This window comes from Zingiber officinale, chromosome 5B (assembly GCF_018446385.1).
Source record: "Zingiber officinale cultivar Zhangliang chromosome 5B, Zo_v1.1, whole genome shotgun sequence".
Taxonomy (NCBI): Eukaryota; Viridiplantae; Streptophyta; class Magnoliopsida; order Zingiberales; family Zingiberaceae; genus Zingiber; species Zingiber officinale.
In genome coordinates this window covers 121,876,924-121,890,682 of record NC_055995.1, presented here as the reverse complement: position 1 = coordinate 121,890,682, position 13,759 = coordinate 121,876,924, and the positions used below count along the sequence as shown (strand labels likewise).

Below are 13,759 nucleotides of genomic sequence, written 5' to 3'. Positions count from 1 at the left end.
AAGAATGATCCACTGTATTGTTGATTGGTGGATATAAATACAGATAGGATCCTCTGGTCTATAAATTATAGATTAAACAATAGTCCACTATTGTTAATTGGTGGATTATAATAAGTCCTATCTATTTAATAGGTAGGTTTATCAAAATGAATTAATTGATACAATTTACAGATAAAGGATCCGTGCTCTTATGTATGGGCCAGGCTATGGTGGTAAGTGGTTCCACAAGAGTGGGTGCAAATTTAGACAACGATTTATTTCTACGAGAGTAGTAGGGTGGGAAAAAACGTGCTACGTGGCCACTTAACTTTCCTCCTATAGTTTAGGAAATTTGATCGCTCTTATAATAGGTGGGATCCTTTGTTCCGCGACCCTACTTATTTAATAGGCGAGGTCCATTCAAATCAACAAATCAATGTAATAATTCATTTTCTGGACCACAAAGTACAGTCCAAAAGATCCGCTCTCCTATTGTAAGGGCATTCTGTTATCTGCTCTCTTTTTGTAAGGGCATTCTGTTATCCGCTCTCCTATTGTAAGGACATTCTGTTAGCGTTCATTGTGAGAAAAAACTTCTCCCTATAATTTATTATATGAACTCTGTATTATTAAATCATATATTTTTATCTATAATTTATTAGTAAATGATTTTATTTGATATCTCCTATTATTACATTTCTAAATGATTTTTTTTATGATTTTAATGCCACATCAATATCATACAACAACATAAAACTTACTATGCTTTTTATTTTTTTTAGATCCTATATTATCAAATTACACATATTTATTTCGAATGGTCCACTCACATTATCAATTCCGAGAGAAAAAAAGTTTAAAATTTTACTACTATCCTTGAAATAAAAACTTCAAATCTCACATCCACCATGATTCAATTTTGTTTTCAACTTTTTTGTCATTTTACAAACCTCTAAACAATCTTAAAGATGCCCTAATTTTAAAAGAAAAACAACTTGAAAATTTAACTACTAGTCTTAAAATAAAAATCTCAAATTTCACCTCTGCATTCAAACTTTTTTTTTTAAATTTCATAAAATTTTCAAAAAAAAAATGCATTGGATATGCCACGCTTATAGTTGATAGAGACCTATAATTGTCATTTTAGAATAGGGTTCACATAGTCAAACTTTTCCATTGTTGTTAGTCCGATACCCATGGGGCCCATCAGCACGTAGGTAGAGTGAGATTCCCAGTGGCACTCTGGCTCATCCATTCAAAGAACAGCCGCTCGGTTGGATTCCCTTTGCAATTTGATACTCGAGCTTCTAACTTAGCTTGAACAGTTGAACTCATCTATTCAGATTGAACGTTGTTGGCGGACCCTCCGTGTTTTGAACCTTGACCTGCATTACGATCAAGTAACTAAAACCAATGACAAACAGTTTGAGATTTTGAAAATCTTTTATTTTATCCGAACTCTCAAATTTCTACGCACTTTGCTTTTACTGTCCGATCACATTCAGTAAGAGCATCCTCAATTCATCATTGACGGTGGAGGTCGATCAGTATGTGTCCAGCTGCAGGAAGTTTTATTATCGGCATCCAATGAGATGACAGATTTTGGACGTATCGCTACCCTTATAATTAAAACCTATGGTCCCTTGTTAAGTTGCTATGAACTCAGCCATACACAAGCTAAACGTTAGGTAGGAGGAACCCGAACTTGCAATGCTTCATCGATGGTGGCCCAATCGAGATATTTATTCGCGGTCCCTGATTAAGTTGGTTGAGCGTAGTGAATTGTGAACAGAGTAAAGGGCGGGTTACTTAATGGAGAGAAAGGGACAGAGAGTCGTCTTGTGTACGAAGGAATTCATGCACACAAAAGCTCGTTTCCCCTCAAAAAAGAAGGAACAGAGGTGAAAGAATGAAGAAAGTCCAAATTAGACCGTCAAACTCGGCCTCAAGTTTCCTATCCTCTCTCTTTAGATTTGCGGAGGGTTTTTTTTTTTTTTCCAGAAAAAGAAGCGCACCAGATGGAGTCCACAAGCACTTGCGATATGAAGACGCGGCTAGCTTTTGACTTGCGCGACTTCGGCTGCCGAACTTTTGAAGGAATTGCCATTTAAGATTGGACGGGCTGTTGCACCTTTCCCAGAGCCGTCAGTAACCACCAGAATGGATCTGTGACTGATCAAATTGCGGAATGGAGAAGCTTGGGAGCTCAGATTCCAGGCAGAATCACACCGCCGACGAGTGGCAGACGGTGGCGTACCTGGCCTTCCACGCCGTGCTCTTGTCCGCGGTTGCTCTGCTATTCCTGCTCCACTTCCCGTCTTCCCTCACCCTCCGCCTCCTCGGCGCTCTCTCTGGCTCCCTCGCCGCACTCGCCGCGCTCTGCCTCCTCCGCTCCGCCGCCGCCGCCGCCGTCCGTTCCTCCCTGGCCGAGCGGACCGCCCGGCGGATGGTGGCCGCCGTCCCGGACTGGTCGGCGGTGCGCACCGCTCTCGACGTCGGGTGCGGCGCCAGCGGGGGCACGCTCCTCAGCGCCGTGGCGAGGCAGATGAAGAAGGAGGGCTCCGGGGGGCGGGTGGTGGGGGTGGACCGGCGGCGGGAGACGGCGGTGGCGGTACTGCGGCGGGCGGGGGACGAGGGGGTGCGGGAGCACGTGACGTGCCGCGAGGGGGACGCCCGGAGGCTGCCTTTTGCCGACGGGTACTTCGACCTGGTGGTGTCGGCGAGCAGGCTGAAGAAGGCGGAGGAAGGGGTGGCGCTGGCGGAGCTGGTGCGGGTGCTGAAGCCCGGCGGGATCGGAGTGGTGTGGGGTCTGCTGCGGGGGCCCTGGTACGCGCAGCGGCTGCGGGACTTGCGGATGGAGGACGTCCGCCTCGCCGACGCCGGCCTGCGGCGAAGCCACATCGTCTCGTTCCATAAGCCCATGCAGATCTTGGAACAGGACCAGTTCAACTCGCCGGCTGCGGCCGTCGACATCTGCTGATCCATGGATCGTCCTCCACTCCACGCAGTCCCTCGAAAGTGTAAACCCTCGAAAGTGTAAATGTCACAAACTGGCGAATGTAATTTCAAAGAAGTGAAAGTTCCCAGGACAGTTTAAAATTTCCCCTAGTTTTAATCCTTCTGTCGAAGGGTATCGTATAGCAATAGTATCTGGACTGATATAATATTCGACTGCGCAAGGGCCTCAGGTGAGGAGTAAAACAGGTGAAATTCACCATCCCAGATGCTCCACGTGATCGGTTTATGAGAAGATAAATTGAGAAACATTATCTAAAATCAACTCTGCCCATCGGCCATGGTAGTAAGTTCTGTCCTGCAATAGTCAACTCAACTATACCTCGGACTTAGATGTCTCAGCCACGCTGAATCAGATTCTATTAAGGGTTACTAAGGATAAAAGCAATTGGATAATTTTGCATAGAACAATCTACCAGCAACCAAAGACATATTCGCATGTTACTAATTTTCATGAAAGTTATGGTATATGTCCAATTGTCCATAAGCTATTAATCTCAACATTGGATAGATATCCCAGCATTATCCTCTAATCTGGATCTCATACAACATCTAATAGGAGTGAACTTTTAAAACTTGCTAATGAAATCGTATATGAGGTCAGATATGTCATGGGGTTTCTCCTGGTTGATGAAGTGCCCAACCCCTTCCATCACCACGATGTCTTCGAGCAACGGAACAGCATTTTTGAATCCACCTTTGTGTATGTAGTCTTGGATGCCTGGAGAATGATATGCTAGGTCAAGATCACCCACAATGAATTTGGTAGGCACATTTACTTGGACCCCAACCCAAGGTGCAGTCAGTTCCCAACTCCTGCATTTTAATAATTTAGAAATTATCAAATAATAAAAAAAAAAATTAACCCCAATCTGCAAATTTTGTTGATGGGTACAAGCCACCACTGTTTTGGGTAAAACTATCTAAAGAAACTTACAAGTTCATGCACCGATAATAGTTCAATCCTCCCGTAAATCCTGACTTTTCGAATTTACTAGCGAAGTAGTTTATATCTTCTTCTGTGAGCCATGAAGGCAAGCTGATTGGAGTTTCAAGGGAAACTTCAAAACCTTTCTCCTTAGGTACCATTATGGCTGCCGGACTGCGGTAGGTCAAGAACTTTTTCAGAATCGTGGCAGTACCAATCTGCGCAAATTCAGCCTCTATTGTTCCATGTTCCTAAACAATTCATAGGGTCATGATGTCACAAAAGGTATTCATGAAAAAGACTAATTCATGTTTTTGCTATATGAAAAATTAAGAAATAGCATTATCATTCTTCTGAGAATAGTCATATTGCCATGTATCTCGACCGCAGATTAATGAGATGGTATTTGACAAAACAATAGCTTCCTAAAGCTTATGTACAAGAGATGATTCCCAAACAACCATATGCAGCAGCAACTGGGATGGATTTGGAAGCTAAGCCACCGCTGACTTTTTTTTTGGAATTGATTATGACATAATTGTCCCACCACGAACTCAAAGGATGCACAACCAGAAGACACAGAACCAACTAGACCATATGTTTTATGCTTGTTCAGTGCATATCTGAGAGCAATGTTGCTCATGGGGTTTTCTAATGTTTGAAATGGTTTACAAGGCTTGCATGTAACTAGTGATATAGTAATGCATAGAGCTTGATGGAAGAATAAGATCCATATAGCTGGTCTAAATATAATTGAGATAGGATGTCTTATGGCAGGATTGGTTGCATCTTTTTTCTCAATTGAATATATTACACACCAAGCAATTGTCACGTCATTTATTTGTGGGTAGATTAGTTGACATTGTGCAAAGTTGAACATGAACTCACACAGAGGAGAGTTGCAAGGAAAATACCTATTTTATCAACTATTGAAGCTATACAAAATTGTTCGCAAATATTAGTTTTTTTAATATACATTTTGATTAACTGCATATCCACCTTCATCTTGACATTCTCATCTCCACTTCCTTAATTGTTTTTCAGTGTTGTTTACCAATCATAAAAGATTGTACCAATCTTATAATAATCCTTGTTACCTAAAGGACATATGAAAATCACACAAAACTCTAGAAGCTCTCTCCATTTAAACCATCTATGTCTTATACTATTAATGATGTCTTCACCAATATGTTCCTGTTGTTGAGTAATAGTTCCAAAATATTTAAAGTTCTTCTTTGGTTCATCCATCTTCATCAATCTCATATCTGAACAATCACATATCCTATAAGCCAGGGGAGAAAGTTCAACATTGCTAAGGAGACCAGATTCAGGTAAATTATTTTATATCCTATCATCTCATCGACTCTTCAACGAAAATTATTGTATGTGCATGCAATTTTTATTTTATTTGCCTACTAAAATTATTACCACTAATTGTTAACGCGTCAACAATTTCATCAAGCACCTAGTGGTGTATTCAACAATTATTGGGAACCTCTCAATTAATCTTCAATCATAGATTAGCAGCTCAATTCACTAAATAGCTACCTGGAATCGACAAATGTAGATATCCTCCCCAAAAATACCTCTGATCGCATCGACTGTCCTCTGTTTGGGATCGCGCAGGCTGTAGACCACGCTGAGGTTCACCAGCGCCTTCACCTTTTCCGGCCGCAATACGCACAACCACCAGGCGACATTCGCACCCCAGTCGTGCCCCACCACGAACACCTGCACATAAGCGCCGACCGGTCTTCACCATCATGAATAGTTCCTATACATCGGAAAGATTTTTCCGAAAGCGAAATACTTGGTCCTGGGCGAGGGCGTCGATGAGCGCGACTATGTCGCCGACGATGTGGAGGACGGTGTAGGCGGAGGTGGAAGAAGGGGCGTCGGTGTCTCCGTAGCCGCGGAGATCGGGGGCGATGGCGCGATATCCGCGTGCTGCGAGGGAGATGATCTGGTGGCGCCAGGAGTACCAAAGCTCGGGGAAGCCGTGGAGGAGGATGACGACGGGACCTTCTCCCTTCTCGGCGATGTGCATCTCGATGCCGTTCACCTGGAGCGTCCGGTGGCCTATCCCTTCCATCGCCGACGCCGCCTCTCTCTCTCTCTCGCTCGTTTTTTTTTTCTTTCTTTCTTGTTTTTCCCCTAATACGAGGAGGGCTAAAACCAAATGAAAGACATGAACGTTTCTAAATATCCTCTTGGCACATTCGGCTTGCGGAGTAGGATTGAGTTGACTAATACCGAATAGAGTTGTTGGATGATAAACTAAATCGCCGGAACAACCCCTTAGACGGCTAGGACAATTGGCCGGAACCCGAACTTGGTTGGTGTTCACGTTGACGAACGTGAGTTGCTCTGGCTTCAATTGCTTGGTCTTCAACGTGGACATCTTCACGATCCTATTGGTCAACAATACAGAGCAACGTGATTTGCTTCGCTGCTCACGTTCCAATTGGATAGTGACACCAAGCAATGCAAGCAACACAAGTCCATGCAACTCATCCTCAACGGCTGTTCACGTTACCCACAGCAACATGAACGGCTGCAACTCATCCATAGCAACGTGAATTGCTTGAGTCAAAGAACAACAAAGGGAACGTTGGCCATATTTTTTTAGGAATCAGTGTCGTTAATAAGAGGCATGATTGGTAGTATGATCAAACAGAGAATCATACGGGAAAAATTTTCATTGTCACGTCAGAGATATATTCGTGCTATTAAGGTATGACATTCTATACGCTTTTCTGACACATCCATTCCAAGTATGCTTTGAGGAGCGTGCATGTCTCGAGGAGCGTGCGCACACCTCTGAGGAACCCTATATAAGGATCCCCAGACTTCGATGGAGGTATGCACACATATATATTGTAGCTACAGTTCTCGTTTCTTTTTCGGCTCTACTCTTTTTTTCGTCGGAGATCTTACTTAAGCGTCGGAGGGCCATCACCGGGGAACCCCTCCCCGGCTCGGTGTTGTGTTTACAAGTCCATGTCAGCAGGAGACTTACGCCCTCATAGTCCTCAGCCAGTTAACAGGAGCGTCACATCCCAGCGCCCATCGACCCAGCTCTCGGACAAGATCAAATTGGCGCCGTCTATGGGAACACATCTGAATCCGAGCCAAGGATATGGAAGAAGCTGGACGCCAACATACTGTGACGCTCTCTCAAGAGGAGCTCGACGCGCTCGTACAGGCGCGAGCGACCAAGATAATAGAGTAGCAACAGAAGGCGCTAGCCGATCGGATGGCGCAACAAGCAATCTCAGCATCTGGAGGCCGAGCGACGCAAGAAGGCTGGCCGGAACAGCTTTCCATATGGGGGCAAAACAAGGGTCCGACCGACACGCAGGTAGAAGCGCCACCCGCCCCAATTCCATTCCATCGAGCCTTGTTCCAGACACCATCTGAGATCGCGCAAGCGAATCGGGATCGGTTCTCATCGGACGAAACTTCCGCTCGGGACGCGAGAAAAGGTAAAGCACCCCAAGCTGACTCGTCTCCCGAGCGGATTAACCGCCAATTCTCCGAGGTAATTATGCGGGATCCCCTGCCAAGGCATTACGCACCTTTGGCGATTGACAAATACAATGGGTCAATTGATCCAGACGACCACCTCGGTAAATTTGACAACGCTGCAACCTTTCATCAATACACGGACGGAGTTAAGTGTCAAGTCTTCCTCACTACGTTATCTAGCTCAGCACAACGGTGGTTTCGAAGATTGCCAGACGGATCGATTCAGAGCTTCAAAGACTTCCGAATGGCTTTCCTCCACCACTTCGCGAGCAGCAGGCGCTATCAGAAGACCAGCGTTAGTCTGTTCTCTATGAAGCAAGGGCCTAGAGAGACTCTACGGGCCTACATTCAACGCTTTAACCAGGCGGCCATGGACATCCCCACGGTCTCATCCGAAACTATGATGCATGCCTTCACCCAAGGGCTCATCGACGGGGACTTCTTCCGCTCGCTTATCAGGAAGCCGCCCCGCGATTACGACCATATGCTAAAGAAGATCAGTGAGTATATCAACGTGGAGGAAGCTCAGGCGGCCCAAAGGAAAGAAGCATCATCAAAACCGGCTGTGCATGCCGAACGAAGGCCGCCAACCAGCCATCAGCTTCCAAGAGGGCCCTGAGCCGATGTGGCATGACCACATCAGGAAGTAAGGTCACACGCCGTTCAACACGTGGCGGCCGAACGACCAAGGCCCAAGGGAAAGGTATAGACTCCTATGTTCTGTGTCTTCCATCAATCCGCCACCCACAACACCTGAGACTGCCGCGGAGTCCCTGCAGTCGCCCAACCAACTCCCAGGAGTTATCACCGTTGATCGCCTTCCCCTGAACTATGATATAGGCGGCCGAGTACCGAACGACGAGAGGAGACCAGAAGGTCACCCGAGCGGCAACACCATCATCAAGTAAGGAGTGACGACCGCGCCCCAGCCTCACGCGGGCGAGTCGGGCACTCCGCTCGGGAGGAGGAAAATCGAAGCAATGTCACTCGGGGTGAAATCAACATCATAGCAGGTGGACCGACCAGCGGAGACTCCAACCGAGCCGTATGCTAGACGACTGGAGATCCATGCTATAGGATGCAGCCAAGAGAGGGCGAACGGACCCGGAATCAACTTTGGTCCCAAGGATCTCGATGGGATCGAAGTACCACACGACGACGCCCTCATCATCCGTGCGGTAATTGCCAACTACACTATTCATCGCATATTTATTGATACAGGAAGCTCGGTCAACATCATCTTCAAGAAGGCCTTTGACCAGCTCTAGGGCCGAGTTGCTACCGATGACAACCCCTTTGTACGGGTTCACCGGCAACGAGGTCCAACAGATCGGTCATACAAGGTTGGCCATATCACTCGGAGAAGAGCCGCTCCGAAGGACCAGGACCACCACCTTCATCGTCGTAGACGCCTCATCAGCCTATAACGTCATCCTGGGTCGGCCGACCCTCATCGAATTCAGGCGGTAGTCTCGACCTATTGGCAGAAGATCAAGTTCCCTGTAGAGGACCGGGTCGGGGAAGTCAAAGGACACCAACTGGCTGCTCGGCACTGCTACGTCGAGATGGTGAAGGCGGAGGCTAAGTCCGCTCGGAAAGCTCCCCGACACAAGGTAAACGTCATAACCGAAAAACCTCCTACTTTAGTTTATGAAGAGAAAGAAGAGGTGCAGATACACCCTATCCGGGCGGAGGCAACTGTTGGTTGCTATGCGGAATATCATACCGGTTCCCCTATACAAAAATTTTGTACAAGTTCTGAACCTTTACTAATAACCTATTATGTTCTTTAGAAATTAAATTAGGAATCGCAAACGGAACTTAACATTATTGATTCCAAATTTAACTTATTTGTTCTTGGTGGTTTAGTCTTAGATCGCAAACGATGCTTAACATTATTGATCCAAATCCACCCATGTTACAAATTTAATTAAATATTAATTTCTAAAATTGGCTTCCAGGACTGCATGGCGAGGTACTAGGCATTCTTGGGTATGAGATCATCCACCACCGCCTAGACAAAGCCTTTTAAAGAAATTTAATAATTAATTTCCTTAAAGTAACTCTAGGTTTAACCAAAAGGAACAATCGAATCACGAATTTGAAAAATAAAAGAAACACAAAATCGAAAACATAAATTCGATTACCTAGATTCATTAGCCTCTTGTGTTTGGTATTTCAAGATCTAAATAAAAGATGAACTAGTTATGATGCGGAAACTAATAACTAGTTATACCTTTTATAGCTTATAGACCTCACGATCTTCTGTCGTATTCCTCTTTTTATCTCGGACGTCGTGTGGACGACGATCTACCGATATGAGAATCCACCCAAGCTACCTTCCTCTCCAAGCAAGATTCGGCCACCACAATAACTCCAAGAAAAGATGAGGTTCGGCCACCACCACCAAGCTCCAAGGGATGCTAGAAACAAAGTCTCCTTATTCTCCTTCTTCAAGCAAAATCCGGCCACCACAAGAGCTCCAAGAGATGATGAGGTTTGGCCACAAGAAGTAGATGTTAGGATCGTTCGTACTCGGCTAGAGAGGGGGGGTGTGAATAGCCGACCCCAATCTTTCGCGTTTCTTCCTACGATTAGGTTAGTGCAGCGGAAATACAACGTAGAAAGAAAATAGGAGAAGAAAGACAAACCATATAACGAGGTTCGGAGATGAACTCCTACTCCTCGGCGTGTCCGTAAGGTGGACGAAGCCTACCAATCCGTTGGTGGATGAGTCCCCGGAAACCCGGCTAATAGATACTCCTTGTGGGTGGAGAAACCTCGCCACAATAACTCGCAACAGCAAGATAGAATACAAGGAATACAAGAAGTAAATACAATGAATGTAACAATACAAGCTTGCCTTCTTGTCGTCGACTGAAGTCCTGGAAGCAACAACTTCACGGACGAATGCCAACAAGCAACTCAGTAGAAGCTCACGCGGGGCTTCGAAGTGAGCTCAACAAAGCTCAGTCGAACTGAAACTTCAGCAGCAGAACGTAAGTTCTAAGGAGGAAAAGAAAGAGATTTTTGCACAGAAGATGCCCTCGTCTCCTATACCTGCGAAGAAGAAACAACGAAGAAACTAGCCGTTGCAACCTGTCTGTGGACCGATCAGGCAACATCCTGATCGGTCTGCAGATCGATCGAAGCTGGGGAAGCTCCTGCTCCCAACGGGCCGATCAGGGAACCTTCTAATCGGTCCGTAGACCGATCAGCTTTCCTCTAGTTCGTCCGATCTTCGCCGATCGGTCTCCGGACCGATCGATAACCTCCAGATCGGATCGGTCACCGATCGGTCACCAGACCGATCAGATGAGCCATGTATCATTGGATCGGTCTGCAGCCCGATCCAAACTTCTCAGCCCTAAACCTAAGGCTTCCACACCAACATCCGGTCAACCTTGACCTGTTGGTACATCATGCCTAGCATCCGGTCACTCCCTTGACCTGCTAGCACTCCCCGCTAAGTGTCCGGTCAATCTCTTTGACCCACTTAGACTTTTCCACACCAGATGTCCGATCATCCCTGATCCATCTGGATTTTTCTCTTGCCCGGCTTCACTTACCAGGACTTTTACCTGGCTTCACTCACCAGGATTTCCACACTGCCTAACATCCCAGTTAGGACTTTCCCACTGCCTGGCTTCACGCTTGGACTTCTCCATGCCAAGTCTCCATACTTGGACTTTTCCAGTCCCAAGTCTCCATACTTGGACTTTTCCCGTGCCAAGTCTCCGCACTTGGACTTTTCCAGTGCCAAGTTTCCATACTTGGACTTTTCGCGTGCCAAGCTCCCTGCTTGGGCTTTTCCCGAATCAGGTCAACCAGGTCAACCTTGACCTAAGGTTGCACCTACAATCTCCCAAACACCTATTCTTGTCAAACATCAAGAATACAACTCTCTTCTCGTCAAACATCGTCAAACATCAAAACACAACTCGAGTCAGGTCAACTCGAGTCAGGTCAACCAAGTCAACCTTGACCTAAGGTTGCACCAACAATCTCCCCCTTTTTGATGTTTAACAAAATCCAAAATCAAGTTAGGTTAACCCGATAACCTAACTTAGGTTTTCCAATGTTCTTTCTTGAACATTCTTCCAAAACCTACACTCTCCCCCTTGGGACATCTCTCCCCCTTTTTGACACACATCAAAAAGAGGGAATCAAGGTCAAGAGTTTCCTCCTAATGAAAGTCCCATACCTTTCATTGAAACTCTTAATTTCCCCCTTGATACTAAACTCAACAATCAACTTAGTAACAATCCTATGTCATTAATCCTCAAAAGTCTTAAGGAGTAAAAACTCCCCCTAAGAGTCAACTCCCCTTGATAATTAGGTAAAAACTTCTCCTAAAGGTCAACTCCCCCTTGACCATTGCACCAACAATGTCTTGGAGAGTTTCAAACCTTTAGAAACCCGAAACTCAACTCCCACAGCTGAAATTTCAGACCATAGTCGAAATTCAGCAAATTCAGCACGCCTGATCAGTCACCGGACCGATCAGGACCCCTCTGGATCGGTCCCCAGACCGATCCAGCCTTCCCTGGATCGGTCCAGTGACCGATCCAGCCTTGGACAGACTCGAGTTCTGATTTTCTTCTCCTGAAATTCAGAAAGTCACAACAAATTCCAGAAAATTCCAAAAATTATAAAATTTTGAGGATATATTCCTCGTACCATATACTATCATGGAAAAATAGTTTTCTATGAAAATAACTTCCATTTTTCAATCTTGATACAAAGTTCAAAAGCTTTGAAATAGTTCAAGTTTAACTCAACTTTGTATCACAATGTTCAATGATGAATGCAATCACTAAGATGACTTCATCAAGGTTTTCCAAATCAATTTCAAAATGATTTTAAACCTTTTAATTTAGGACCATAATCTTAGGGCTAAATGTACATGTCTTGTACACAAGCTTTCCCTATGATCCTCCATTTCTTGAATTAGGCTCATCTAGGTACAAGAACTATGCATGATCCTAATTCATGATCCTAATATCTCACACACATCTAAAGTGTATCAAACACATCCATGGCAATTTTGATGTGAGATATGGGTTTAGGTATCTTAGACTAAGATCTCATGCATTTTCTAAACACAAATTTGATCTCAATATCAAAATGTGTTTTTCATCCTTAAATCAATTCAATTGATTATTAATGCACGAGATGATGACATGGCATAAAATGGTATCATAAATGAAAACATGTGCCAATATCATGATGTCATGGCATAAAGTTTGAAACTTAAATAAACATGACATAAAAACTAGCCTAAGCATTATCATGACATTTCAAATGATAATGAAACTAAACATGATGTCATGACATGTGAGGGCAAACAATCATGGCAAGATTTAGCATAAATAAATATACCTAGATTACCTATCTAAGTATCCTTAACCACTTGGCTAACTTCAAATTTAATCCTAGATTGCCCCAAAATGCCAAAATCCTAATTTTGACACTTCTTGAACTCTAGATTAATTCATGCCACTTAAAGATCAAATTTATCCTCAAAACTTGGCATGTTTCATTTTTCCTCGAGAGTTCTCTAGATTTTCCCAAATTGTGCCAATTGAGATTAAAAATGAAATTTCCAATCTTTAGGCACATTTAACTCTTCAAAGGAGTAAATGATAATTCCATTTCATTTTCAAAAGTTCTCAAAACCTTGAAAATGCTCATTGAGTGTCAATTTCCTCAGAGTTGGGTTAACTACCCTTCTTATTGGAGTTAACACTCTCTAACCCATTTATGGGGTAGAGAAGATGCTCCTAGGAACCCAATACCTATTTGAGCTCATTGGGTTCACTAAATATTCACTAGGGATGACTTCCCTAGCAACCCTCCTAATGACCCTCTTAGGCTTTGAAGCCTTGGTCATTTGGGTCTCATCAAGGTCAACTATAGGGGTGACTCCCCTTGTAACCTTGGTAATGGTCTTCCTAGCCCTAGGTTTTGTTCCATAATCGAATGGAACATTGTGGTAAGTGGGCTTGACCACTTGGGACTTAGATTTGTGACCCAAACCTTTCTTGTCCTGGGACTTTTGACCCTTAGGCCCTAGAGTTGACTTCTCTAAATTTTTAAGGGCCTTTTCTAGGGTATCAAGCCTTGACCTCAAGACTTGATTTTCTTTCTCTAAAACCTCAAGTTTTAATTTATCATTCTTTCTTGAGGTGTTCCTAGGCATATGTCTAGTTGTCTTGGGGTTTCTACCTAGGTTCTCCTTAGCCTTAGATGAGTTAATCCTAGAGTTGGCCTTCCTAGTATTATCCTTATCTAAGTTAACATGTTTAG

The 13,759-nt window shown here is 44.5% G+C and overlaps 2 protein-coding genes across 2 annotated transcripts; one reads left to right on the top strand and one right to left on the bottom strand.

Annotated features, from left to right (window-relative positions):
- Window positions 1-1,810: 1,810 nt before the first annotated feature.
- LOC121985704 (demethylmenaquinone methyltransferase-like) lies at window positions 1,811-3,070 on the top strand. Its single transcript, XM_042539304.1, has one exon. The coding sequence runs from the start codon at window positions 2,168-2,170 to the stop codon at window positions 2,957-2,959; it is 792 nt and encodes a 263-aa protein (XP_042395238.1). The 5' UTR covers window positions 1,811-2,167; the 3' UTR covers window positions 2,960-3,070.
- Window positions 3,071-3,425: 355 nt separating this feature from the next.
- LOC121985705 (epoxide hydrolase A-like) lies at window positions 3,426-6,102 on the bottom strand. Its single transcript, XM_042539305.1, has 4 exons — window positions 5,733-6,102; window positions 5,471-5,653; window positions 3,932-4,173; window positions 3,426-3,810 (listed from the first exon to the last, which is right to left on the bottom strand). The coding sequence occupies exons 1-4, from the start codon at window positions 6,012-6,014 to the stop codon at window positions 3,564-3,566; spliced, it is 954 nt and encodes a 317-aa protein (XP_042395239.1). The 5' UTR covers window positions 6,015-6,102; the 3' UTR covers window positions 3,426-3,563.
- Between the last annotated feature and the right edge of the window lie 7,657 nt (window positions 6,103-13,759).